Here is a 27,771-nt window from a genome sequence, read left to right as displayed (position 1 = left end):
GATCACGCATGTATGTGACCATTAGGTATCACGGTCACACTTTTTTTTTTCCATGTAACAATGTATTGGGACCTTAAAGGTACCGACCAGGCACTCTGAGGAGTTTTTGGGTGTTAAACCTATTGAAATAGATTTAGAAAATCAGTTTCCTCCAAGAGCACATGGATGTGGTCTGCAACCACCCACTCAATAACCTTGCCCAAGGAGGAGAAATTGGCAACTGGCCAGTAGTTACTTAGATTTTCCAAGTCCAGGGTTTCTTGAGGAGTGGTTTTACCACTGCCTCCTTCAAGCAGGCAGGGATTACTCCCTCTCACAAGGAGTCATTCATCACCTCCTTGCCTAGCCAGCTGTGACCTCCCTGCTAGTTTTCAGCAGAATCACTCCAGAGCCAGTCACCTTGGCATGGACGACACTTAGTCAGATCTAGTGGAAACCCCACTATTAAAAATAAGTGCTTTGCTCAAGTAATGGTTACAATTGGATAATAAGTTATCTCTCTCACAGGTTGATGGGTGGGGTTATCCGGAGGTTCAGAGTACGTTGTCAACAGTATGCTGATGACCCTCAGCACTATTTCTCCTTACATCTGCAGGTGTGGCAGTGGAAGTTCTGGACCAGTGTCTTGCCTCTGAAATGGACTGGATGAGAGCCAATAAACAGGAACTCATTCCAGATAAGACTGAGGCACTGTTAGCGGGTGGTTCCTTAGACCAGATAGGTGGGAGATCGCCTGCCTCTTGATGGGGTTACACTTCCTCTGAAGGAGCAGGTTTGTAGCTTGGGGGTACTCCTGGATCCATTGCTGTCGCTCGAGGGTCAGGTGGCCTCAGTGAGCCAGAGTGCCTTCCATCAGTTTCAGCTGGTGGCCCAGCTACACCCCTATCTGGACAGGGATGGCCTAACTACTGTTGTCTATGCTCTGGTAACCTCAAAGTTAGATAACTTCAATGCATTATACATAGGGCTGCCTCTGAAGATGGTTCAGAAACTTCAGCCTGTGCAGAATTAAGACGGTTTGAGCATATTGCACTGAAGGGTTTCTGTGTAGCAAGTTTAAAACTGACTCAACCCCCCCCCCTTTTGTTCTTTCAAAAGAGAGCACTTTTAAATGCGTAAAACTTGAACTGTTGAGCAAAAACATCATAAGGACACAGCTGCATAAACAAGCTCTCTCCTTTATCAGTCACGGCAAGGGATGGCCTAGGGCAGGGGTCTGCAACCCGCGGCTCTGGAGCCGCATGTGGCTATTTTACATCTTTGCCGCGGCTCCGGGGCGGATACTAGCGAGGGGAGGAGGCGCATTGTGTGCCCCGACACTCCTCACTGTGGCGGGCGCTGTACTGGCTGTGACGTCGCATGGGGGCGGTGCGTGCATTGGTCACGCACCGTCCCGACGTCACCTTCCCGCCCGCTGTCAGATCGCGGCTCCGGAGATATATTTGTTTTAAATGTCGCAATGGTTTTGCGGCTCCCAGTTGTTGTTTTTTCTTCGGAAATGGGTCCAAATGGCTCTTTTTGTCTTAAAGGTTGCAGACCCCTGCTCTAGGGGAACAAAGAAAACACGTCAGAACTTTATCTTATGTGCTGACCACAAAATACACGCAAGACCAATGTCCGGGAAAAACGCCAAAAGCGTGTTCCCGGAGATCATGACCTCTTCCCAGATAAGTGTAGGAAGAGGAAGATCCTTTTATGGTCAGAAGTACAGGAAGGAAGATCCTTTTATGGTTGAGAGTACCAGAGCAGGAACATATGTGATGTCAACCTGCGTATATAAGCTGACGTAGCTAGGGAAGGGGGAGAGGATGCCTGGAGGATATATATACTGCATGAAACTTGCCATTTCTTTGGACTTGCTGTGGACTCACCAAGCAAGTGCCTTCTGCTATCCGGAGAGCAGAATAATCTCTTTCTTTGAACCAACTCGGTGTCATTTTGACTTCCTTCCTCCTCTCCCGGAGCAACGCCGACCCAATCGGTGAACTCCAATAAGGCTACAGCACCAATCCTGGTCTGACTGCACTGGATACCAATAAGTTTCCGGGCCCAATTCAAAGTGCTGGCTTGGACCTATAAAGCCTTAAACGGCTCAGCACCACAATACCTCAAGATACCTATTTCCATATGAACCTACTCAGACCCTGAGATCACCTTCTGAGTTCTCCAATATGGCATACCTGTGCATGCCTGTTACTCAAACTTGTAACTAACATTTTGATTCAACTGCAAAACATGCTCTATTAGTTAATTGAAAGGTCTGCTTTATTCAGATACATTTTTGTTTCCAAAAGCAGTACACAGTGAGAGTAGAGAAGCAAGCAAAAAGAAAGCAAGCCAGCAATTCAGCTACACTCCCTTTGTGGGCAGGGGCGGGGGAATGTTGAGGTTTCTAATGAAAACACATATTTTTTTTAAAAAAATGCAGACAAACAAGGAGACAACTTTTATTTGATCAATTTCTATGTGAATGTTTCAAGGTATACTGAGAACTTAAGTGTGCAAAATATCAGGTATTAATGTTCCCTAATTAAAAGATTGCGTCAAAGGCTTTCGAGAGTACACCACATTCCAATATACATTTACATTTCTTTGCCACTCTGCTTTTCAGAAAGTATATTCAACCTTTAAACTACAAACAGACACAATGAAAGGTATAACATTGTTTTGAAAAGAGTCTTTGGTGACATCTGCTTAGACGCTGGGAAAGGAAAAACATCTACGACTTAACAAATATATGCTGGATGCACCTTGTCAACAGATGCTCCATGTAGTGACTTGTTACACTGACGGAGAAGCAGAACACAGTTTTGGCTGCTCTACTGCATTCATAATTACCTGAAACCATCAGGCACTGAATCGTTTTTCCTTCAGCTTCTGTATCTCAGTCCACCTGATTGAATGTGCCAGGCATCGGAAGTGTACTGATGGGAAAAGGAAGCAACTTCTGTGTTTGGATAAAACCATCTTGTCGTGGTTCAAATGTGATGCTCTCAAGGACAAAGAATCAAAGAGGCATTATCAGTAATAAAGTTAAGTAAATATTTGTATCAGGCTTGTTTCTTAGTAGTGCCAACATGCCTGAGAACTGTCGTATCGTCTTCTCTTTGCATCCCTGTGGTCAGGTTCAGGTTCAAATTTACCTTTCACACATTCAAAGGTTTTCATGCTTTGAGGACGTTCTTCACCAGATCAACGTGGAATGGTAACAAAGGTTAGACAGAGACTGGTGGTACAGGTAGGAAAAGTGCCATCTTTTGAAGAAAAAGTGCAATATGAAGAATACGGGAAATCTTAGATATCTGAGCCAAGTTCAGCACATTGCTTGTCTGATATGTGATTTGCTAATGATTCTATGATGTCAAGTAAAAGAGGCTGACCGAGGGACCGAAGGTTTGGCAATTTCGAAACCTTCAAGAGGAAAAAAAGAGGGGGAGGGAATTAGTTTTCACTGTAACACAACAATGTTTGAAACACATAGAATAATAAAAATGATATTTGTTTATTTTGTAGGAACCATAGCCCATGCCCATCTGATGCCCTACAAATGTTTTGAACTACAACTCTAATCAGCCCAAGCTCACACAGCTGTGCTGGAACTGATGAACGTCAAGGGCATATGGGCAAGTTTTGCAATGCCTTCTTTCAGCCTCATTGTATCCTGTTTGTACAGGTACATTTTTATTATTAGTTTATAGCATTTTAATATAATACAGCACTTAATTTGTTCAAAAACATACACACAAGAGCACTAAGCATTGTGTACCAGAATATTTACATAGTCAGGGATTAGGTTTCCAAACATCTCAAAATTAAATATTGGAAGCAACATGAAAGATTCTGTAGGGTTGTTGTTGTTTTTAAAAAAGCAAGTGTGCACCCTTGTATTTTGAAACTTTGTATTCTTTTCCCTACTTTAAAAAGTCCTCACATTGGTGTCATTTGTAACCAGTTTCAAAAGACCACAGCACTTGCAACAGACTTGCTTTTAATTGACTCCTTTTAAATTCTGAGCAACAGCAATACTTTTCCGAGTAGACAGTACAATCTCACTTCTAAAGTAAGCAAGCAAGCAAGCAAGCAAGCAAGCAAACAAACAGCATCAAAAACATGTTGCATTTTTATTATGTGTCAATACCTAATATTCATAATAAAAGAGTGTGGGTATGTGTAAAGTAATAACACATTCTGCTTTTCAAACTGAAATCACAAGTGTCTTAACTTGGACTTTGTTATTTAAACTCACATGCAACTACTCATTCTACTTGCTTATTTTATAGCTTTGTTTTTCATCTTTTAATTTTCTTCAGTTGTTATAATTATACTGTGTTTTCTATACATTATAATAAAAAGCTTTACCCCAAAAAAAACCTGCCACTGAAATCACAAGAAACTCATAATACCCTCTTGACCATTAAGTATTGCTAGTTTCATCCACCAATTTATGCATCAAGGGTGGAAAAGGCTTTTCACTAAGATTACAATACATTGGCTTATTCATATATAAAAATTCTATTTCAGGAATCTATTATACCCTCAGCATATGTATTTGACTTTAAAGGTCCCCAAAAAGGGGACAGTAGCATTATCAAAGAATAAAAGAGAGTAGTGCTGTTAACATTGGTGGAAATCTGCCATTTATCAAGGAGGAAAAAAGGTACTGCATTGTCCTGGACAGTTAGGTCTCCAACACAAAGAAATAACAGAACATAAAACTCCGGCGGGGGGGACGGGGGACGACGACATGATTTAACACTTACTAAACTCTGAACAAGATTTTGTAATGAGGCGTAAAGCTTTATTCTTAAAAAACCAACCTTTCTTTAGCTTAATAAAACTGATCTGTTCAGGAAACAGAATTCCAATAGAATGAAACACTTTTTACTTGTTAAGCAAGTGGGTTTAGTGAAGATGGAACCTCCACCCCCCACACACAAAAGCATCTCCCTTCGTCTCTTCTAGTTTTCATCTCTCTGCGACTAAGCAGAGGGTGTTTCTGGAACTCATTTTATGATATTTTTCAGAAGTCAACAGAAAGAGGTTTTATAAATATTTCAAAACACTGTAAAAATGTAAATAATTCAAAGAAAATGGCCAACCTACAGAGAGCTAGGTTTCTTTTAAAAATAATAATAATACAAGGATAGTCTGAGCCACAGTGGAAGCTTGGGTTCTTGCTGGCTTTGCAACTGAGATGACAGGTGTGGACCAACAATGTTTATCCAATAATTTTTAATTTAAAGTTAGAAGACAGGCTTTTAAATATATATATAATTGGCCTGCGGTTGGACAGGCAGTTTCTTAGTGACATCACAGACACTAGCCCATCAGCCCAATGCACAACAGCTTCTACTACAGCCCTGCAGATTCTCCCCCAACAACAACAACAAAAACAACCCTGAGAAAGGAAAGGCATGTTTGGATTAAACACTGCAAAGGTACTTCAAATCAGCTTCACTGCTGTTAAATGCTATGCATTTCTTCATCCTTATTGGGCTCTTGAAATGGGCTAGAGGTAGCAATATGGAATTTTGAGGATTTGTTCCTTTGAGCAGGTGACCTTTCTATGACATATCACATTCCCTGCATTTCAAGAGCAGGTTGTCATGCTGTGTGTCTGGGGGTGGGTGGCAGACCTCCTGCTTGTGAAACACATATCTAAAGTCTCCTTAGATTATCAGAATATTTTCAGAGATTATTTTTTTAAATCTTGACCAACACAAAAGTATATTGCAATTCCATGAAAATAGCATTTTGCAAAGTTGCAGAAGATCTTTTCCCTGGAATAGAAAACTGAGAGTTCTATTTACATTCATTAAAGGTACCCCTGCCCGTACGGGCCAGTCTTGACAGACTCTGGGGTTGTGCGCTCATCTCACTCTATAGGCCGGGAGCCAGCGCTGTCCGCAGACACTTCCGGGTCACGTGGCCAGCGTGACAAGCTGCATCTGGCGAGCCAGTGCAGCACACGGAACGCCGTTTACCTTCCCGCTGGTAAGCGGTCCCTATTTATCTACTTGCACCCGAAGGTGCTTTCGAACTGCTAGGTTGGCAGGCGCTGGGACCGAACGACGGGAGCGCACCCCGCCACGGGGATTCGAACCGCCGACCTTTCGATCGGCAAGTCCTAGACGCTGAGGCTTTAACCCACAGCGCCACCCGCGTCCCTATTTACATTCATTACCAGAAAGTAATTTTTATGCTATATGGCCAAATGAAACACATGGAAACAAGGTACATAGAACAGTCAGTATTTAAGAAGACAACAAATAAAAGGTAAAGCGGCACTGAAGAAATGGAAAACACAACCACAAACATGTAAAAATCATGTTAGTGACTATATATTTATCAGACAAGTTATAAAAGCATAGCACACAGTCCAAAGGGAGGAACAAGAATGAAATGGAGGACTACCTTAAGCTGTTTTCAACCATGGCAGTGAAAGGGGACAGCAGATGCCCAGAACCCAAGAAAACATCCAACCAACCTTGGTGAACTGGTGAACAATGATATGCAGGCAGTGTCTCTTCATATCCAGAGCCTGGGTCTTGTCAGCTGCCTCTAAAATCTGAAACAGAGTTTCTACATGTTTACTATATTAAAAACAAAAACAAAACAAACCATGCTTAATTGTTTAAGAGCAGTCTTTATAGATTAATGGTGCAATCCTATTGTAAGACCCACTGGGGTGAGCAGGATTAGGATCCAAAAGATCTCCAGCTGTGCTGAGAGGTTCCCAGTACAGACAGGCTATACTGGCTTCCTCATCCTCAGCTCAGACACAGAGACACCAACAGAACTCCCCGATCTTGGCTGAATCAGGACCCAGCTGGCTGAGCCAAGCCCAGTGACTCTTAAGCCAATGTAAGCCCTGAGAAAGGGGAGTTGCATACAGCTCAGTCAAGGAAACTGGCAACTGAGTGTAAATTAGGCCATCAAAAGGGTGCTGTAACACACTATTTTAAAAGCTTGTTCTCCCTCTGCTAGGCTTAGGCTGCCTCAGCCAGCTGTACCCCGACTCCTGAAATGAGTTTGAATCGTAGTGTATTTGCACCAGCTTAATTTACACCAGGCTTGCTTTATGCCAGCTTCTTGTGTATAGGATCGCTCCCAGGATTTTCGTGTTTTCTTGTATTTGAGGCAGAAAACAGCATAGAACTAGATACTGATTATGCACCCTCCATTTTTAACCTTATGGCAGTCATAAAGTAATTGGGGCAATTCCATAAACCTTAACAAACAAACAAACAAACATTTTTTTAAAAAAACCAAAACTTTATTTAAAAAGTTTTCATTTAGAAAATAAAATAGTAATTGAGGCAATTCCTATGATACTGCATCAGCTCAAGTCTGTTGTAGAAATATATTAAGGATTTAGCCACTTTGTAGGGTGTCTTTACACCATGGGGCCAGTAGGATGCAATCCCAACCTATGCACCATTTTCTACGGGACAGAGTGCATTTAACCCTCTTTAGGCAGTGGCCATAGGGACGCAGGTGGCACTGTGGGTTAAACCACAGAGCCTAGGACTTGTCAATCAGAAGGTCAGCGGTTCAAATCCCCGCGACGGGGTGAGCTCCCGTTGCTCGGTCCCTGCTCCTGCCAACCTAGCAGTTTGAAAGCACGTCAAAGTGCAAGTAGATAAATAGGTACTGCTCCGGCAGGAAGGTAAACGGCGTTTCCGTGCGATGCTCTGGTTTGCCAGAAGCGGCTTAGTCATGCTGTACACCGTCTCCCTCAGCCAATGAAGCGAGATGAGCGCCGCAACCCCAGAGTTGGCCATGACTGGACCTAATGGTCAGGGTTCCCTTTACCTTTAGGCAGTGGCCATAATGTTCATCTGGGAATGTGAATTCATCTTACAAACCTCCAAGACAAAAAATTATGGGCCTTTTATTTGACAAGTTTCCACAGGAAAAAAAATATGTTAGGAGCTAATTGCAATTACAGTTATTAATTGTAATTGTAATTACAGTTAGTTCCTGATTAGGTGGTAATAAGTACCTGGAGCACGTTTTCCACAGTAACATTCATTTCTAGGTTCTGCTTACAATATGCCTGGAGTCGGTTATTGTAGAATCCATAATAATAAGGGGCAGCAAAGAGGTAGCTAAAAAAAGCCAGTTAAAGAGAATTCATGTTTCAAGTTGCAAGGAACAGAGGTACCATAAACCTAAATGGAATGGCAATAAGGATGAACAGAGATTTGACCTCTGTCTGCTGCATTCTCTCTAATGTGTTATTGTTATAATTGCTGCTGGCTGCCTCCTTGAAAGTTGTCTTTGGCTCTGGGCCATGCATAGCACTGCCACATCAACCATGCTATATATGCAGCAGCTGTTTCCAGGTTTTCTGTGAACTCAAACATTCTGGAGAGACAGAATAAGCAAAAAATGGAACAAAAAAACAGAACTGGTGTCCTTGAAGAGGCTCAATTCTTATAGTAAACTGCCAACCAACTGGCTTCCTAAACTGAAACTATCTGTTTGTCTGTCCAAGGATTTTGGCCAGGAACAGCACTAAGGAATATCATAAACTATACAAAAGAGTCTGGGAAAGATGCCCTGGGAAAACTACCCTATATTTTTACACCAGATGGGAGAACCAAAGCAAATATTCAGTGATTCTCCAGTCTTAACTGTGTTTGGAATATGCTGAGACAAAAGAAAAATGAACTCATCTGAGCTTTTAGTTTAATGCTCACAAAAAACATACTCTATTTACTGTTCCGTTTGACTATGCAAAGCTAGCCCTTTCCCCAAAATCCTATTACACCCTTTAAGATTCATTCAAAGACTCAGCCTAAATGTACAATATACTGATTGACAAAGAATTACTGTTCACCTTAGTATGGTTTTTGCATATTTATAGCTGAGGAAATTGTGTGAACTGGAAACACTAAAATGTTAAGTACATTTTTATAAAAGTATCAAGGAAATAGATCCAGCCTATATAGTCAGATAAAGGATACAGAGAATCTTCAGGAGGCATGTTCACTTCACCATAATAAATATATCTTAGCATAGACTCAAATGCTTGTTTGCTTGGAACCATCTCACCTATTGAAATATTAACTTGCCCATCTTCTGGCATAAAAGAACGAAACATAGCTTCAAAGTAACTGGAAAAAATGCAAATGTGGTGATGCAAGAAGAAACAGGGTCAGCCAAAATAATTAAGGCATTTTTCTGCTACTGTCTGCTTTTCATAAGATTGTTTCACTAATTTTTAGCCAGCAAGAAAAAAATTGGATGGTGGGAGGCCTAAGGCATTTCTAAATGCCTCTTTTATATATTAAATTGCTTAAGTCTAGGCTTATCAAAATGCAGAATTTTAACAAGCTTTTTCAGAAACACATCCCATATCATGTCTTGAACAAACAATGATTAATGCGTACCAACTAACTAGCATTCCTAAATTTATTTCTTAATAATCTATTTCCCTATACTTTCCTTCAGCAAATTTGCTTTAGGATTATACTACATGCATCTATAAAGTAGTCTCTGCTCTATGAAAGCTTACGCCGTATTACAACTCTTCAATAAATTCAATGCTGTCCCTTGTAGCTTGACTTCAGAAAGTGGGTGGTTTCAAACTAAATGACTGCATAAGCAGAATGACTTCCACTTGAACAATGTGGCTTGAACAATGCCCTCATCCTTCCCCTGTGCTGTCTACAAATCTGTTGCTCGACTCATGCAATAAGTTATTTAGTGTTGCTTTAGATATAACCTTATGGATTTTTATCACGATGTGTTGATTATCTTACCAGTGCCAGGATGTTTGTGTTATAACCAACACTGTCTTGTCAATTGCCACTTTATCCATTTTGCTTTTACATAATTCTTAATATTCTTTTTGCATTTGGTTCCCCTCTAACTTCACTCTTCCCCACATGTGTGCACAAGCTGACCAATTTACATCAAACACCCGTTGAAGTGGACTCAGGTCCAAAAAAGCTTTCGCTATACAGTGGTACCTCCAGTTACGAACTTAACTTGTTCCAGAGGTCCATTCTTAACCCGAAACCATTCTTAACCTGAGCCGTGCTTTCGCTAATGGGGCTTCCCGTTGCCGCATGACTTCTGATTGCATCCCGGGAAAAAGTTCGCTAGCGGGAGACCTACTTCCGGGATAGTGGAGCTCATTACCTGGAGCATTCATAAGGAGGATGGTACGTAACCCAAGGTTCCACTGTAATAAATATGCTAATCTTTTAAGGTGCAACAAGACAGTGTTGTTTCCCCTGCAACACACTAAGTTGCCTAACCCAGAGAAAAAAAATACTTTTGCATTTCTCATTCCCCAGTAATTTCTGCAACCTCTCTTAGCAAAACATTCCATTAAAAGTTGATAGTTTAAGTGTGGTAGTGGCACAGGTATCCAGTCAAATTTACAATCAAAGTTATCTATGCTTTCCAGAGAGGTAGCCTGGTTAGTATGTTGCAGCAAAAGCAATAGTCCTGTGGCATCTTAAAGACTATGGTAAGATACTATCTTTCTTAGCGACTGTTTGACATTACTCCTGATTGTGAGAACAGGAGCAGATTTCAGCTTTTTATACTCCCCCCCCCCCAATCTCTGCATATAAGCCAACACCCAAACCGGGGCAGAGGGCACAATTATTTTAACATGGATCTCCGATGTTCCTGGATATCAAATCTGTTTTGCACTGTGTATTCAATATCCATAACACATCAAGGGAGATTCCCATTCCAACAGCAACAGAATTCCACTCAGGAACTCCCTCCATTCAGGAACTTGCCATAAAAAGAACAAGGAGAACAGAAAGGAAACAGAAACCTAAGAGAAATGAAAGGAGAAAGTAAAACCCCAACAGCTGAAAGTATAACTCTGTACCACTGAATGACTGATCTAGCAACAATAATTAATAATAATATTATTATTTGCACCCCGCCCATCTGACTGGGTTGCCCCAGCCACTCTGGGCAGCTTCCAGCATATACAAAAACATAATAAAACATCTAAGTGAACATACCTGGAGCGGGCTGCAAGAATAGCTTTATGAGCTGGCCTTGGGTGACCATCTAAGAGTAGAGTTATATCACAGAATTCTAGTCCAGCACCTTCCAGATAGGCCTTCATATCCTGAATCAATGAGGTTCCTGAACATGAACATGCAGAGAATAAATGTAACACACAAGTATGGATCAATGTATAGTTCAAATGAATATGAATCTTTGATCTTTTCTGTGAACCGCCCTGAGACCTCTGGGTATAGGGCAGTATATAAAATAAAATAAATAAAATAAGTAATAATAATAATGAGTCATAGTTGTATACTGCTTTCCTTTGAGGGAGGAAGTAAGCAAAATATCACATTATTAAAGGAAAATTTAGTCCAAAATTATTAGTACTTATTTCATTTAACTACCCATGAAGCATCTCAAAGTGGTTTCACCATACAATAAAAACCACATATAAAAACAACTGCACGTATACAAACAGTAATTATATATGTAAAACAGTTTCAAAGCCAATACAGACACTGTCTGGGATAAAAATCTCCACTTAGAAGGTTTTTTGAAAGAGGAAAGTTTTCAACAGGAACTGAAAAAACAACAACAAACAGTGCCTCTTTGATATGGGGGGGGGGGGAGGAGTTCCAAAGGGTAGGTGCCACCAGACTAAAGGCTGGATTTCAACGCTGGGCAGAACAGACCTCCTGATAAGATTGTATTTGCAGGATGCCCTCATCTGCAGATCACAGCGACTGATTGGGTATGTAAGGAGTCTTTTATGTATCCTGGTCCCAAGCTTTTTAGGGCTTTGTACCAGCATCTTGAACTTAGCCTGGAAACTAACTGGCCACCAGCGAAATTCATTCAGAAGTGGTGTAATATGATGGCAGGAAGCCACCACATTTTGCACGAGTTGCAGCTTCTGGGTCAACCTAAAGGGCAGCTCCATGTAGAGTGCACTGCAGCAATCCAAACTGGATTTTCCAACACGTGGATGTCAGACTACCCCATTCTAGAAATGGTTGTAAATGTATTACCAGCTGAAAGCAGTAAAAGGCATCAAGGTCACCCGGGTCTCTAGTGACAGAGATGGATGCAGGCACATCCACAGTTCCGGAATCAGAAACCACCCTACCAACAGTGTTTCTGTCTTGTCAGAATTCTGACTTAGTTTGTCCAGCTCACTGCCAAATCCGGGTGCCAGTCCAAGGTTTGCCCAGCCTCTCCCAAATCAGATGTTAGAGAGAAAAAGAACTGGAACCATTAGCACACTCATGACACCTCACTCCAGATCCTCTAATGACTACTCACAACAGCTTCATGTAGATATTAAATAGGAGAGTACACTGTGATCCCCCTTAGCACAACTGCTAGGGGTGTTGAGCGATAATCACCTCAAATCAACCAAATTGATCACCATCAGGAATGAGGGGGACTTGCGCGGCTTAAAAATAGAATTTGCAAAGAGAAAAATGGTATCCAAGAGTTTCACTCTGTTTGCCTGTGCTGAGGAATCGTTTCCTATCCTATAGTTTGGTCAAATGATTCTCTTCAGCAAGCCACTGAGTTTTATTTTAAGGACGGCCCTCTACCAGCATTATGCAATAAAATGCTATGGGACTAACTATGTATGCAGAACCAGATACTGATAGGTACTCCAGTTCTCAATCTGGATAAAAGTTACACTATTACTCAACCCAGCTACTAAGACCAGCAACAGGGTCTCTGGTCTTCATGACCCTTTAGTGGATGGTAACCTCTTGTCAGACCATCAATAAGAGCTAGCCAACAATCAGATTTCCATTCTCTCCCCGCTAAAAACTACGAAGTGCCACTACACTATTATTGTTGTTAGCCGCCCTGAGCCCGGCTTCGGCTGGGGAGGGTGGGATATAAATAAAATTTATTTATTTATTTATTTATTTATTTATTTATTAATTAATTATTATTATTATTATTATTATTATTATTACACTATCCTCTTAAGATACATTTTATTTCAAAATAACTTTTTTACTGAATTTTGTTCTACATCCCTCTATCAACTCTTGAAAGAGTTAAAGTAGTTGTGCAAGCAGAACTAAATGACAGCAACAACTGGAGACAGTCATGTTCAGGATCTGGGTCATTATTTACATTCACCAAGAGCCACAAACTATCTTTCATTCAGGAAGGAAGGTGCGTTACCAATATCAAGAGGCTGATCGGAATGTGTTCGAAGTGGAGGTTGCTGTTTTCTTCGTACTATCTCCACGATCAAAGCTGAGGAAAGGTGTTCAAATTCTTTCATCATTATTACTTGATTAAAGTGGGATTCTTTTACTACAAAATTCAGGCAGTGTTCCTAAAGGAAACAAATAGTTGCTTGTCATCTGAAGAACCACCACCACTTTAAGAAAAACACAAGCCTGTCATATTTCTCATGCAAGTTAACTTTGAAGAATCTACCAGCAAGTCTTTTCTCCCTCAGAATGTTCTAGAATGGGATTTAACCAATTAGGTTGGTTCTATTTGGACTAGGGTTTTTTAATGAAATCTTATTCATAGTCTTGCGCACACCTACCTTTAGCTGATCTAACTGAAGTTTGTTCGCATTTTCACACACAACAAGCACATTCTGCAGATCGACTGAGGCCTCAATATACTGGACACACAGCTGTTCCAATCGTGAGAGTTTGAAGTTAAGGGCCAATTTGTACACATCCATAATTAGCAATACATCTTGCACATGCCCTGTACAACACAAAAAAAATGTATATAAAATAATTCAATTTCATGTACTGAAGACAGAGAGAAAAGTGTGACAGCAGGCAGGGAAAGGTTCCCTGTTCCAATATTAAGAAAATTGGGCTCTACTAGCACAGTATGAAAATGCCCTTGAAGCACAGATAAATAACAACGTGTTTATGATTGAAACTACATAGTTATTATGTGAAGAAACTCTGAAAGAGGCTGAGACAGAAAATGTACGCTTCTTCTCCTAGGAAGCCATTCTGCTACCCTACCTCTGCGTGGGTATTTGATTTTGTCGGTGTACAGGAACTGCATGAGCACCTCAAAAGGCTGGGCTTCAGCTTCCCGGATGGTCACCTCCAGCAGCGGCTGCAGCTTCAGCTTGACATTGTTGCCTGCTGTCTCCATCTGAGGTGTCCCTTCTCCTTCTTCATCAACATCTTGCTTAGATTTCTAACAGCACAATGGGAGCAAGGAAAGACTGAACCATCTGGGCAATCTTACAGCACAACAGCACCCCAAAACCATTCATGCATTTAACCAGGTACAGACAATATCAGGCAAACCAACTTTTGTTTTTAACATAACTTCGGTACTAAACACCTAGAATGGGGTCACCAGTGTTGTGCTCTCCAGATGTTGTTAGGCTAGAACTCCTATCAGCCCCAGCCAGGATGGCCAATGTGCAGGGATAATGACAGTTATAATCCAACAGCATTCAGGTTATCACGCTAGCTATCCCTGACCTAGAACATCCTATTTCTTAAACAAAACAAACAATTCTGACATAGGTGCGCATCCAGGTTAACAGAATCCAATCACAGCCTCTGTCTTTCAATTTACCAAGACAAACTTATGTAGGTACTTAGAAATAACGTGTCACCGTTTTTGATAGATATTGCTGTGCCATGTCAATGAAACTGCAAATCTGGAAGTCATAAGATTAACCACAGAATCAATTCTTCAAAATGTTTTTCAGAATGCATGCCATGACAATGACGGCTATAATAGCTAATCGTCCCACAAGGAAACCTTCTCAGTAAATCATACCTGCTTCAATCTCTCTCTTGCCTGTGTAATTTTCTTCCTGAGCCACTTACAGCGGGCTGTGACAATGGCTGTATGTCCTCGCACTCTTTCTTCCTTCTGTCAAACAGTTGAGAGAAAAAGAATTCTTTGAGTTATAGGATTTGACAGATAGCTGAATTTTAAAATCTTTTAACTTGCTGGAGTAACAGCTGATGAGAGGCAACACAGCAAAAAAACCACCCTTATTTTCATTTTAAATACATGCAATTCCCCATTTACATGGGAGTTATGTTCCAAGGCACCGGGAAGCCTGTAAGCTTGCCCCATGCTGCCCCTTTGCAGTGCCAAAATGGTGCATGCATCAGCAGTCACGCACATGCCAACTGTGCGAAATGGGGAGGTACCTGTACAAAATGAGGAGATTGCGACTGATGTGCAATAGCTAGTATAAACCTAACATTATTTCAATATTTCCCAACATCAATATTACACCATCCACGTTGATATCATACAAACGTTAACATATTCTTGCTGGCAACTTTAAAATCCTGAAACTAGGGGTACAAAAAGTGACAAGCAGAGATAATAGGCAATATCCAGTTAAGCATACTACAAGTTAAGCATACTACATACTACATACATCCACAGAAATCAATGAATTTAAGTTCAATGGGTCTACTCTGACTGGACCTCACTCAATGTACTACTCCATTTCCCTATTTCCTAAATAACAGTGGAATATGCAACTATCATACCTACCCCTATAACCTATACATAGAGAAAACTCTTCAGTCAAAAAGCACATAAAAAGCCAATATGCAACATCTGTTTCTCTCCCTCTCCATCAAAGTACTGTATATAATTAAAAGTATCTGATGTAGTATTGTATCACAACTGTATCTCTTTAGCCAGGAAGGAAACAACTTCTGCTCAATATTTCCATTAGAACACACTCACCTCTCCAAGAACAAATTCCAGGTCACTGAATTGCCTGTTTTCCCACAGTCTTCCATAGTCATCATGTAAAGTGCATTTGGGATAACAAGAAAACTGAAAATGAGAGTTGAAGTTCTGTTAAAAGTCTCAAATGGAAAAGTTCTGTTGTTGCGTTGCCGTATTACAAAAGTGTAATTATTAAAGTTGCCATTGGAACCAATGTATTGTTGCAGTATATAGCAGCCAGCTGTAGAATGACTTACAACATTTGAACAGGAGCAGTGCGAAAGAAGCATCCAGGCCTAATTCACAGGTGCCAACAGCGGTGTAGGTGGCCACTTGAAATATAACCAAGTGGGGGCAACTCTACATGGAAAGCTATCTGAAATGTGTGTAGTATTAGTGAATTTCAACATACATCAACACAAATATACAAAAAAAAATCAGGAATATATGAATAGCTAGAATAAAAGTATATCACATGAACAGCTTGTTGCACTGAGCCATCTCAGAATAGCTGTGTTCAAGCAGCCACCCACATCACTTCTTATATTTGCAAATCAAGTTTTCGCTAAGTAGGCAGAGGAGAACACATTTCCATGATGTACTTGTGATTCTATGATGAGATGCCCCGTGCTCAGGTAGAAGGATATATGCTCTGGCAGGGAAGTTTGCATATATCAGGCAGGTGCAGCAAAAATTAATATGAAGCTCCTGTTACATTTAAGCATCTTTGTTTTATATTTATATGGGTGCAAACTCATACTGGCAACTATTTTGGAGAGCTGCCTAAGGCTATTGTTATGGATATGAATGCTGACATAGATGTGGCACTCTCTTCCTGGTCACAGGGCCATGCTTCAAGATGAGTTATTTAAAGAACATTGTTTGAAATGTTGATGAAATGGTTGAACTTACATTGATTAAAGTTTCACGTTATAATTTAGAATGAAGCCAAATATATATATTTTTTAAATAAATTGTTCTTTGCTGTTAAACTTGGTCATTGGGAAAAAATAATATTTATCGTAATCTTAAATGAAATGAACACCACTGGTTTTAACGTGTTACCTGAAATCTGTACATTTCTCCACTCCTAATGTTGTTATCCACTGTTCCACCAAAGATGTACATTGCATCACAGATGACTGCTGCAGCATGAAAAAGTCTTCCAGTTGGTAGCTAGAAGGGGAGGTCGGGAGGAAGACACACAACATGAACAGACATTGTATCTGTCAAATATATAAAACAAGAGATTTTTCAACCCAAAGGCCACATTTCCCTGATGGCAACTTTCTGGGGGTTTTTTCAGCAACATCTGGAGGGCTAAAGGTTCCCCACACCAGATTTAAATCTTAATCCTTTTTTTACCTCGCTATCTGGGCTTGGCTGGATAACTTCCCATGTCTGAGAATCTACATCATAGCAGTGAAGTTCATTAGGCAATGTGTTGTCCGCAGCGCCACCAAACACATAGAGATGGCGATCAAAGGCAACCATTGTGTGACCATATCTCCGCTGTGGGGGAGGAGGAGAGCCCCGTAGTAAATGCTCAGTCGGAATTCTTGTCCAACTGAAGTAGAAAACAAAAGGTTTTAGTGGCTCAGTCCCTAAAGGCACACATGAATCCATATACACAACTATGTTATCTTTCATTCTCATAGCATACCACAAGCTGTAGTATGATATCAATTCTATAGCTCTTTTTTATGTGTATATTATGTGTTTTGGATCTGTTGTCTTGTCTAAGATGCAATACTCACTCAGACTGCAATCCTAATGACAATCCTGAATACAGTGGGAATATTTCTGAACAGACATAAAGGTAAAGGGTAAAGGGGCCCCTGACCATTAGGTCCAGTCATGGCTAACTCTGGGGTTGCGGCGCTCATCTTGCCTTATTGGCCAAGGGAGCCGGCGTACAGCTTCCGGGTCATGTGGCCAGCATGACTAAGCCTCTTCTGGCGAACCAGAGCAGTGCACGGAAACACCGTTTACCTTCCCGCCGGAGCGGTACCTATTTATCTACTTGCACTTAGACGTGCTTTCGAACTGCTAGGTTGGCAGGAGCTGGGACCAAGCAACGGGAGCTCACCCCGTCGCAGAGATTCGAAGCGCCGACCTTCTGATCGGCAAGTCCTAGGCTCTGTGGTTTAACCCACAGTGCCACACAACTATGTTATCTTTCATTCTCATAGCATACCACAAGCTGTAGTATGATATCAATTCTATAGCTCTTTTCTTTATGTGTATATTATGTGTTTTGGGTCTGTTGTCTTGTCTAAGATGCAATACTCACTCAGACTGCAATCCTAATGACAATCCTGAATACAGTGGGATTATTTCTGAACAGACATACGATTGTGCTATTTCTTTTAAACTTTAAATGCATTGGTACAATGAATTTTGTTTGTAAGCAATAAATGTAAACATTTGCAACATATGGGAAAGAAGTACAAGCTTTTGTTTGAGTAAGTGACTTTAGTAGGTGCATATATTATAAGTGCCCCAATATACATCAAGTGAGCAGAAGAGCAATCTGTAATGACAATCCTTGCCTTTCATGGGCGAGGAGAGCTACACTGCTTTGGCTTTCTGGCTCCAACCTGGTGTGTCAAATGCATCAACAATGCATGATGTCATCTCACAATATTATTATACAAAAGCAGGGATGGCTACTCCCAAACTGGGGGCCTAATTCAGTACCCAAACAAGTGTTTATACTCTCACGGTCCCACTAACTTTGATGGGAGCAGAAAAAATATAAAAGCAGACACAGTGCTGGGGTAGGAAGAAGAGGCTTAAAACTGCTCCACCCAGTCCAAATGACAATCAGCTGCAGTTACAGCCCCCTTTACATTTTTATTAGAATTTTCATACTTTTTCCTATTGAATTGAACCCCCCCCCCAATATTTTTGTGGGCACATTATAAAAATCACATTAAATACTTCAACTGCTTCTATTTCACAGTACAGGCAACCCCCAATTTGAGTGGGGGTTTCCTTGTCACATGCAATGGCAGAGCACACATAAGTCCGCCCTGCCTTTTACAGCCTCGTCTGGGTCCAAAAATGACACGCACATGCACCATCACAAGTGCTTTGAACATGCACAAAATGGTTGTTCCTGTATTATTTTTAATTCAGCCACAATGTGGTTTGGGTTGGGTATTTTGATACTCACATTTTTTCCTTGAATTCAAACTGAAACAGATTATTGGTGATCTTTGCTCCGCTCTGACCAGAGAAGACAAACATCTTCTCTTTGCAAACAGCTACAGGAAAATTGCAACACGAAGGAGGAATCTCACCCGTTTGTTTAATCTGAAAAGCAGCAACACAAAATAGACCATATTTCATCTTGAAATTAAGCCAAAGGTCAATTTCAAGTTTGGACTGCTCACTCAAAACATATACATATATAAAACATATACAACAACTATGCTGTTAGCAAACCATGCAATTGTTAACATGCCCCAAATGTATTAAAAACACAAACCTTACTAATATCTTGCAATACAATCCTATACATATCCACTAAGAAATATGAGCCACTGAGGTCAACGAGGTTTACTCTCATGTAAGCAGGCATAGGACTGCAGCCTTGTTTACTCAAGGTGCAATCTACCAGGAAATACATAGGTGGAATCAAAGTAACTGCACACTTAGTTATGAACATTGGTTCTCTACTATCAGTGTCACATGATGAACTAAGTTTGAAACTTTGGAGACTTCAATAATAAGATATTGCCAATAACAGTTTTTGCACTGAATGTTAGTGATATTGTAACAATGACGCATATGGATCAAGAATATTCTTGGCAAGTTCAACTATTCATTGTTTACTACTACACCAAAACATATAAAATTCAGTCATTATTTAACTTAAACTACTGAGTTAAGTAGTAAAGACATCAACTGAGAAGGATAGCAGCACAGGTGTTCGGTTGTATGAAAATGTAAGAGTTTAGGTCATGCAAATATGAAGGAGTAGATTTCAGAATCCTGAAAAAGTTTTAAGCTTTGAAAACATTCAGCTTTAGTAAGTTCAGAGCCCTTGTTATTATGAAGAAATGTTGAAAGTATGTAAGCAATATCTATTGGTGGCTCAGGCTATTTGGGTCCATCTGAATGCATCTCCCCTTTTATTAAAATTAAAAAGCATGCTATTCCATATTTTCTCCAACCTGGGAATGATCCAAACAGCCTTCTGTATCCATGGTTCTCTAGCAAGAACCCTTGCTCAGCACTAAAAGACACCTCCCTCTCCACATGAAGGAGGCAGGGGAAGAGAAAGGCTTCTCATGCTGTGCTGCTAAGCTCTTGATACAACAAGCTCCCTCTTCCCCAATTCTCTGGCAAGTGCAAAGAACTTGGAAGAAGAGAATGGATGGCCATCTCTCCTAGATGTTTAGCTGAGATTTCTGCGTTGCAGGGAGTTGGACTAGATGACCCTTGGGGTCCCTTCCAACTCTACAATTCTATGATTCTATGAGAAGGCTCTGTGATAACCCAAACCAGTCCACAATTTGTGGACCCTTGGATTCAATAAAAAACGTGTGGCAAATGCTCCATTATAAATGTATATCAAAGCCATCAGGGTGTTCTGGAGAAATGGTTAACCTTCACTGTTACCGAGGAATTTAATTTTGACAAGACTAAGCTTTTCTAGATCAGATAAGTGACACAAACTATATCAAGCATTAAAATGAATAGTTACATTTATAAAATATCCATTCCTCTTACCTCTTCCCAACAAGTTAAATCCCTGTCTTGTAAACTAATGGTCCACATGTCATTGAGTCTGCATCAAGAGGAAAGATCAATTTTAAAATACTCTTTAAAAGCTGATCACAACCAGACTGGAGTATATTTTACTCCTTTCACATATATAATAAGATTCCTTCCAATTTGGAGACTGAATAAAGACCAATCTAGACATTACAGATACATGCATGCAACAAACCTCTCTCACCTTTCCCCCTACAAAAAGCAGCTGTGGGGAGAGGGGAATATGAAATGGAGAGACAGTATGGGAATTAGCCACTTATTTTGTGCTGCTCCCCACACTCCTGACGTCAGCAAGCCTTTTATTAGGGACTGAGCCTTCAGTGTGGCAAGCCCTGTCCTGTGGAACTTATACTCTCACCTCATTTTATGAGTTACACTGCCTTTCTGTATGTTATGAAAATGTGGTTTCTAATGTTTAAATAAATAAAAGTGCTTAGCAAGGCATTTGGCACAAAGTATATTACTTCTAGTTTGTTCTTGTCTGCACAAGAGGCTCTAAAGGATGGGAATTATTAATTCCCAACAGTGAACATATTTCAAGACTACTTTAAACATGTTATTTGATCTTCCTTCACATCAGTTTCAGTTGCTCAATAAGCTGCACACATGCCAGATCAGGTCTTATTAACTACAAGTTTCTAGATGTCATCATGGTCCGACTCTAAACTTAAAATACTAATTAAGAAAACAGTAGGACCTAGCACAGATGTCCTAAGAGAGAAGAGTTTTTGTTACAACTCAGAAAGACAAAAAACCCTGTTTCATATTTAGCAATACGGAAGCTGGATTGTTGTGTGTGAATCAGGAGAGACCAGAAAAATGCTACCTACCGCGCATTCCCATCATATCCTGCAAAGATCCACAATTTGTCACTATAGACTGTTGCACCATGAGCTGACCGGGCAACAGGTAATCTGAAATAAGAACAGAACTATCACTCATTTTACATGACAACGTGAACACACATTTATAATAAAGGCAATACGTGGTATTCAACTAAGTTTTCCTCTGAACATACCCACTGAAATAAATGAACACCTCTGAGTTAGATCCATTATTTTCAATTACGTAGTTCACTCTGAGTAAACTTCCAATGAATATCTCGCCACCACCCAATATTTGCCTTGATGCCTTAGTAGTATCTAAACTTTAAGAACTGGATCTAGAGAAATGCCAGAAGAAGGGAAAAAGTAACATTCATGCCCCCCTACTCACAACATGGCAGTCCCCACATAAGGCTCTCAAGGGCAGTGCCAAAGTGCTGTCTACCGGCACCGGGTGCAGGAGCGTGTGCTTGCCCCCCCCCCAGCAGGGATGGAGCGCACCAACACAGCCCTCACCACTGCTAGATCAGAGCAAGGGCACAGAGGGTGAAGAGCACTCTCTGCACTCACCCTGTCAGCTGACGGGCGGGCATAGGGGCATTGCCCCGCTGGGGCCCCTACACTATGCTACTGCTTGATGGTCGGGAACCCTGCTGAATGGGTTAGGCTGTGGTGCATAACATTGGGGGTGGGGTCCTAAAAACTCCATGAGTGGAGTTTACTGACTTTAAACAGTGCAAAAATTGTTGTTGTTTATTGGCTGACTAGCACTGATGCTTTTTTTTTTTTTTAAAAAAGGACAATAAATTGCAAGAATCTTTGCAGGCTTTACAATCATATTCACTATGGTATAATAACAATCTCCTTTTAAAAGGTTTACACTGATGCACAGGCTTTTACCTTCCTTCAATCTTCCACTCAGTCCATTGACCAGTTGCAAGCTTGTATTCAAAAAGGTCATTTTTATTCTTCAAATTGGAATTGGAATAAATGTCTCCAGTATAGCCACCTAGATGATGATAATGTGATTGCAGTAAAAGGGATATTAGGCACAATTTCAGATTCAAAATATTATTTAATAAAATTATGGAGCTGAACAAGGCAAACCAATTGGGGTGTAGATCGCTATATAGCTATCAGTAGAGAACACAGCCCAAAATTCAACTTTGATGTTTTTTTTAAACACACACACACACACACAGTTTTGATCTACTGCATCTGTATGCTTTCAAGATCATCTATAATTCCCATTGCTCAATACAGTATTATTCATATATTTTAGTATCCTGAATACTGTACATAAATTATCAAGAATTAAGCTGTTTGTTTGGATATCCATATTCATGCTACCTGTTTGAATTAAGTTGTGCGCCCTCTCTACAAAACTGGCAAATTGGCAATTATCTACTATACGATGACACAAACACTTTTATGATTCCACTTGTCAATTCTTGCACTAGTATTTGCTGGACAGCACTTTCACAAATCCAGCAAGACCTCAAACCTATATTTATTCAGACTTGCTCACAGATAATGATGTAGCTTACTAATAACTTACCAAATACAAACATACTGCTTCCATAGACTACTGCTGAATGGTGATATCTGGGTGCTGGAGGGGTCCCTGTAGTAAAAGCCCTGCACAGTGTAACACAAAGCAGTACAAATGCAAGAGTACTCATTAATGTGACAATATTTTATTTGTAAGGTAAAGGTAAAGATACCCCTGCCCGTACGGGCCAGTCTTGCCAGACTCTAGGGTTGTGCGCCCATCTCACTTAAGAGGCCGGGGGCCAGCGCTGTCCGGAGACACTTCCGGGTCACGTGGCCAGCGTGACAAAGCTGCATCTGGCGAGCCAGCGCAGCACACGGAAACGCCGTTTACCTTCCCACCAGTAAGCGGTCCCTATTTACCTACTTGCACCCAGGGGTGCTTTCGAACTGCTAGGTTGGCAGGCGCTGGGACTGAGCAACGGGAGCGCACCCCGCCGCGGGGATTCGAACCGCCGACCTTTTGATCGGCAAGCCCTAGGCGCTGAGGCTTTTACCCACAGCGCCACCCGCGTCCCATTTTATTTGTAAGGATATTTAAATATTCATAGTTTGGTGTGCATTTTAAGTGCATTTTCTATTGCATTATTGACTCTAATCTGATTAAATAATTTGTTCATTTCACACTGTTACAGATGCATGTAATTTGTGGCATTTTGAGAATTTTCTTAGAACATTTTAGAGTCTTCGAACTGCAGAAAACAGCAGCCACTAGATATATTTTGTTTTACTTTAAGAAAGCATTATTGTAAATATAGATTTTTAGCAGACTTCCAAGTTTAGGATTGCATCCTAATTTTATAAACAAAGGGTTGAGGCCTTATTACAAGTTTCAAAATTGCCCTTCTTTCCCCATCTATAACACTTCAACGTAATTTGATTACAAACCCACAGTAGATAGTTATCAAGTATACATTAGCCATTAAAAAAATGCCGCATACCAATAATATCTAATTTTGTCAGCCATTTAGAAGGTCTAATCGGTTAGGCTTTAAAATGGATGCCAAAATAATATATGAAATATTCACTAGAAATATAGCTGTACCTGCACCAAGAACAGTCCTTCACGTCAAATCTCAATAGGTCATTCAACATGGTTTTCCTTCAGAATAAGGGAAATAATATATACAGTTATCTTCAGATATAACATGAAATATACAGGCATAATGCCGACCTCCACATTATTTAGTTTTTAGTCCCCAACCATTCCAAGCAGCAGACAGTACAAACGAGATGCTTTGTACCCAAAACAAATGAGAGCAAACACAGTAATTCACACTGGCCTGGTTCACTCACAACACAAAGCCTTGGTTTGTTTAACCAAAGTATACTTTGTTTGAATATTTGAACCAGCCTATGGGCTTACCAGGATTTGTTTTCTGGCAACAAGCCAAAATATTGAACCATTGTTTGTTCGTGGGTTACAAATCTTGGCTTTTTTAAACTATGGCCTATCTTTATGTCTGAATACAACCATCTTGATGAACATTGGTTTGTTTGGCTACTCTGTCCCAGACTTGGCCAAGCTACAGGGGCATAAGACAAGAGCAGACAAAACACAAACCAAGATTTGGTGAAACAAGCCATAGTGTGTTTTCTCATCTGTGAGATGGCTTGAAGTTTGCTGAACCATTGTTAACCCAAAAAATGGCTAAGCAATATATGTGAATGTTGCTATTTATAGCACTTGTTTATATTACAATTAACTATACCAGCTGTTACACTGATTTGCTAAAATATTACACATTTATTATTTGCTGAAACCGTGCTGGCTATGCCTATCATAATTTGGATTTAATTACTGTTAACTAATTTGCCACACACATATAATGTGCATTTGTCTCTATTAGTAAATTGCTTTGAGAAATTATACAGATCTGCCATCCCTCAACATGGACTAAGTCAAGATTGCAATTTTCTCCCACAATAATTCTACCACTTGCTTTGAATCCCACAATCAAGATCCAATTTTATAATCATAATGTTTTTAAATATAAATTTCTTCCAGCATATCCACTTCTAATATCTTACCGAGTTTCAGAAGTTACGGGAGAGATATGACAACACCAGGACAGAGGGTTATTTTGTTTGCAAATGATTTTTCCTAGCTATCTTTGAAGACTTTGCCTTCTCTTTATTACAGTGGAAATAATGACAGCTTATCATATGAGACACTGAAGGAAAATTCATGATTTTAGTAATTTGCAGGCATCATCCCCAACCCTCGAGCATTTTATAGCTGAGGTGCCACCACAGAGCGGGCCCTTTCCCAGCTTCCTGCATAGTAGACTTCTATTCTCCCCCACCAATGATCTTACCACATCAGCAAGTCTATATGTAAGGCGATGCTCCAAATACTTAAATCCCAAGTTGTACAGGACTTGACAAGTCATCACAGTACTAATACTCTGAATGTGGCTCAGTAGCAAATTGGCAGTCAGCGCAGGATCAGTGGAATACAATCCTGGTAGGCTAAACCACTCAACAGCCTTGCCAACAGTTCTTGCTGAATACTATTGGACAGCTATAGTCTAGATTGTGGATAAAGACGGCATAATGCTGGGAATGGGCTAAGAGGAAGCAGCTTATACAGTTCAATATTATTGTCCCCATGAGAGTGGGGAATGATGTTGGAGACAAGGCAATACTCAGTTTTTACTGTTAGTTTTATATGCTGCCAGTAACTTTGTGTTGATTGTTAATGCTATCCATTATACTAACACTACCCTTAATAACATTGTTATTATTCCCATATTGCCTAGATTTGCTCTAAAACAGAGATTTTAGATACCAAACATAAGAAACCAAAAGATAATAAGTAGGCTTTTGGTTTTTTGCTTCCTTAGTGGAGTTTGTGTCAGAACTTCTTTATATTCAGCAGAAAGCAAAACTAGAGGTTGATCTCTGTTAACTGTAATTTGTGAAAACAGTTTCTAAAATCACACATAATTTGAGCTTTTGACAAGGACTATTTATTTATTTATTGAATTTATATACCGCCCTATAACTGGAGGTCTCAGGGAGGCTCACAGAACAAAATCAAAATATAAATCCACAAAATATATAATCAAAATAAAAACAACAATCCAGTAACACCCCCCCTCCCAGAACCTCTAGACACTTATAATATGATTTGGCATTCTTTTATGACACATACAGAGGAACCATCATTTTCAGGGCAACCCCTTTCACAAGCCTGGCAAAGCTGGAAGGATGCTTGATGATCTGATAAAGTGGTTAAGTCTTTATTTGTTATTTTAACTCACATGCAACTGCTACATGCCTATTTTATAGCTTTGTTTTTCGTATTTTAATTTTTGTCTGTTGTTATAACTGTTCTCTCTGTTTTATATACATTATAAAATGAAACAATAATGTGTGTGTGTGTGTGTGTGTGTGTGTATATATATATATATATATATATATATATATATATATATATATACTGTATATATCTTTCCCTACCCTCACCCCCAAATCACAACAGCAAGCAACAGCAAATTCAGCTCCTCTGGGCTGCTCTTTGTTTTTCCCTATTTCCTGTTTTAGATACCAAACATCAGAAACCAAAATATTTTTATTTGCATGCGTAGCTTTTGATTTCCAAGGCAAATCTCTCCGGCAAGAAAAAACACTTCCTCATCAATCACTGCACACTTTCCAGTTGGGTTTAGGGTTGCCACTCGCTCCCCCCCCCCCAGCGGGGTTCCCCAGCGAATAAAAGCGTGTGACAAGCAACAATTCCACAGGGGAGCTTTACTGGTAGGGAGGCAGTGATGGGGAAGGCTGGGGAGTTTGTGGAAACCCCCCCCCCCCCATCGCACTGCTAAAAGGCACAGAGGGAAGGGAGAGAGAAAGCGACGGCGGCATCAGCCTCGCCTACGCGAAGGCGACCTGGGATCAAGACCTGGGGATTATAAACTGCCGCCTGCAACGGGGTATCCGCGATTCCCGGCAGGAGGACTCACCCATTATCCCCGCCGAAGACGTAGATGGCGTCTCGATAGGCGACCACGGTATGTTTGCTGCGGCTGAGAGGACGAAGAAGAGAAAACGGCCTTATTTATCCCTCTGATAACCCGTCAGCCGCCGCCGCCCCCTCAGCGACAACCCCCCTCCCCTCACACCGCCGCCCAGCAGCCTCCTCACCGAGCCCCGACGAACTCGTCGCAGGGCGGGAGGCGGCGCCACCGGTGCACGGCCTCGAAGGGCCCGAAGTTCAGAGTCAGGTATTCGACGCTGTCCGAGCAGCTGTGGTCGAAATCCACGCTGGGAGCCACTTTGGAGCGCCCGCCCGAGCCGGCCGCATCCGCCATGGCCCGGGCAAGAGAGGAGGAGGAGGGCCAACGACGGCCGGTTGAGGCCAGGGCGGAGCAGAAACTACACTTCCCGGCATTCCCGTCTCGCCTCAGAGGAACTGATGCTACCCAGGAGCGCTTTTAGTCGTCATCGTGGCCACGTGAGACTACAATCCCCAGCATGCCAAGCTCGTTCCGAAGCCGGCGTTCGGAGGGCTGGACCGTAAACTACAACGCGGAATGAAGTAGTCGCAGAAACGTCGCCTGGAAATGGCCTTTTTTGCCTCTGTCGGTTTCAGAGATGCCCCAAAGAACAGACGCAACGAAGAAAACCCGGAGCTTAGACGTGCAGCACTTTCTTCCCAGCTCACCAGACGAGACCTGGATGTTTGCCTCAGAAATGGGCATAAAGATAAATAAGAGTACAGTGGTACCTCGGGTTAAGAACTTAATTCGTCCTGGAGGTCTGTTCTTACCTGAAGCACCACTTCAGCTAATGGGGCATCCTGCTGCCGCCGCGCCAACAGAGCACGATTTCTGTTCTCATCCTGAAGCAAAGTTCTTAACCCGAGGTAATATTTCTGGGTTAACGGACTCTGTAACCTGAAGCGTATGTAACCCGAGGT

The 27,771-nt window shown here is 41.0% G+C and overlaps 1 protein-coding gene across 4 annotated transcripts; it reads right to left on the bottom strand.

The window, feature by feature from the left end:
• Positions 1 to 2,247: 2,247 nt before the first annotated feature.
• Positions 2,248 to 27,272, bottom strand: LZTR1 (leucine zipper like post translational regulator 1). Of its 4 annotated transcripts, none has more exons than XM_077929133.1 (20): positions 26,997 to 27,267; positions 26,816 to 26,878; positions 23,893 to 23,949; positions 22,855 to 22,934; positions 22,197 to 22,305; positions 21,303 to 21,386; positions 20,428 to 20,485; positions 18,866 to 19,005; positions 17,053 to 17,254; positions 16,753 to 16,863; positions 15,703 to 15,795; positions 14,767 to 14,862; positions 13,989 to 14,169; positions 13,547 to 13,716; positions 13,171 to 13,327; positions 11,001 to 11,127; positions 8,973 to 9,122; positions 8,006 to 8,111; positions 6,415 to 6,568; positions 2,248 to 3,411 (listed from the first exon to the last, which is right to left on the bottom strand). In XM_077929133.1, the coding sequence occupies exons 1-19, from the start codon at positions 27,161 to 27,163 to the stop codon at positions 6,416 to 6,418; spliced, it is 2,304 nt and encodes a 767-aa protein (XP_077785259.1). In that variant the 5' UTR covers positions 27,164 to 27,267; the 3' UTR covers positions 2,248 to 3,411; position 6,415. The 4 variants fall into 4 exon arrangements, with proteins under 4 accessions (XP_077785259.1, XP_028590563.2, XP_077785260.1 ...); XM_028734730.2 differs by having other exon boundaries at positions 6,488 to 6,568; positions 26,997 to 27,262; XM_077929134.1 differs by lacking the exon at positions 8,973 to 9,122 and having other exon boundaries at positions 6,488 to 6,568.
• Positions 27,273 to 27,771: the final 499 nt, after the last annotated feature.

This window comes from Podarcis muralis, chromosome 5 (genome assembly GCF_964188315.1).
Source record: "Podarcis muralis chromosome 5, rPodMur119.hap1.1, whole genome shotgun sequence".
Lineage (NCBI taxonomy): Eukaryota > Metazoa > Chordata > Lepidosauria > Squamata > Lacertidae > Podarcis > Podarcis muralis.
The sequence above is the reverse complement of the archived record's forward strand: the minus strand, read 5'-3'. Positions and strand labels throughout refer to the sequence as shown.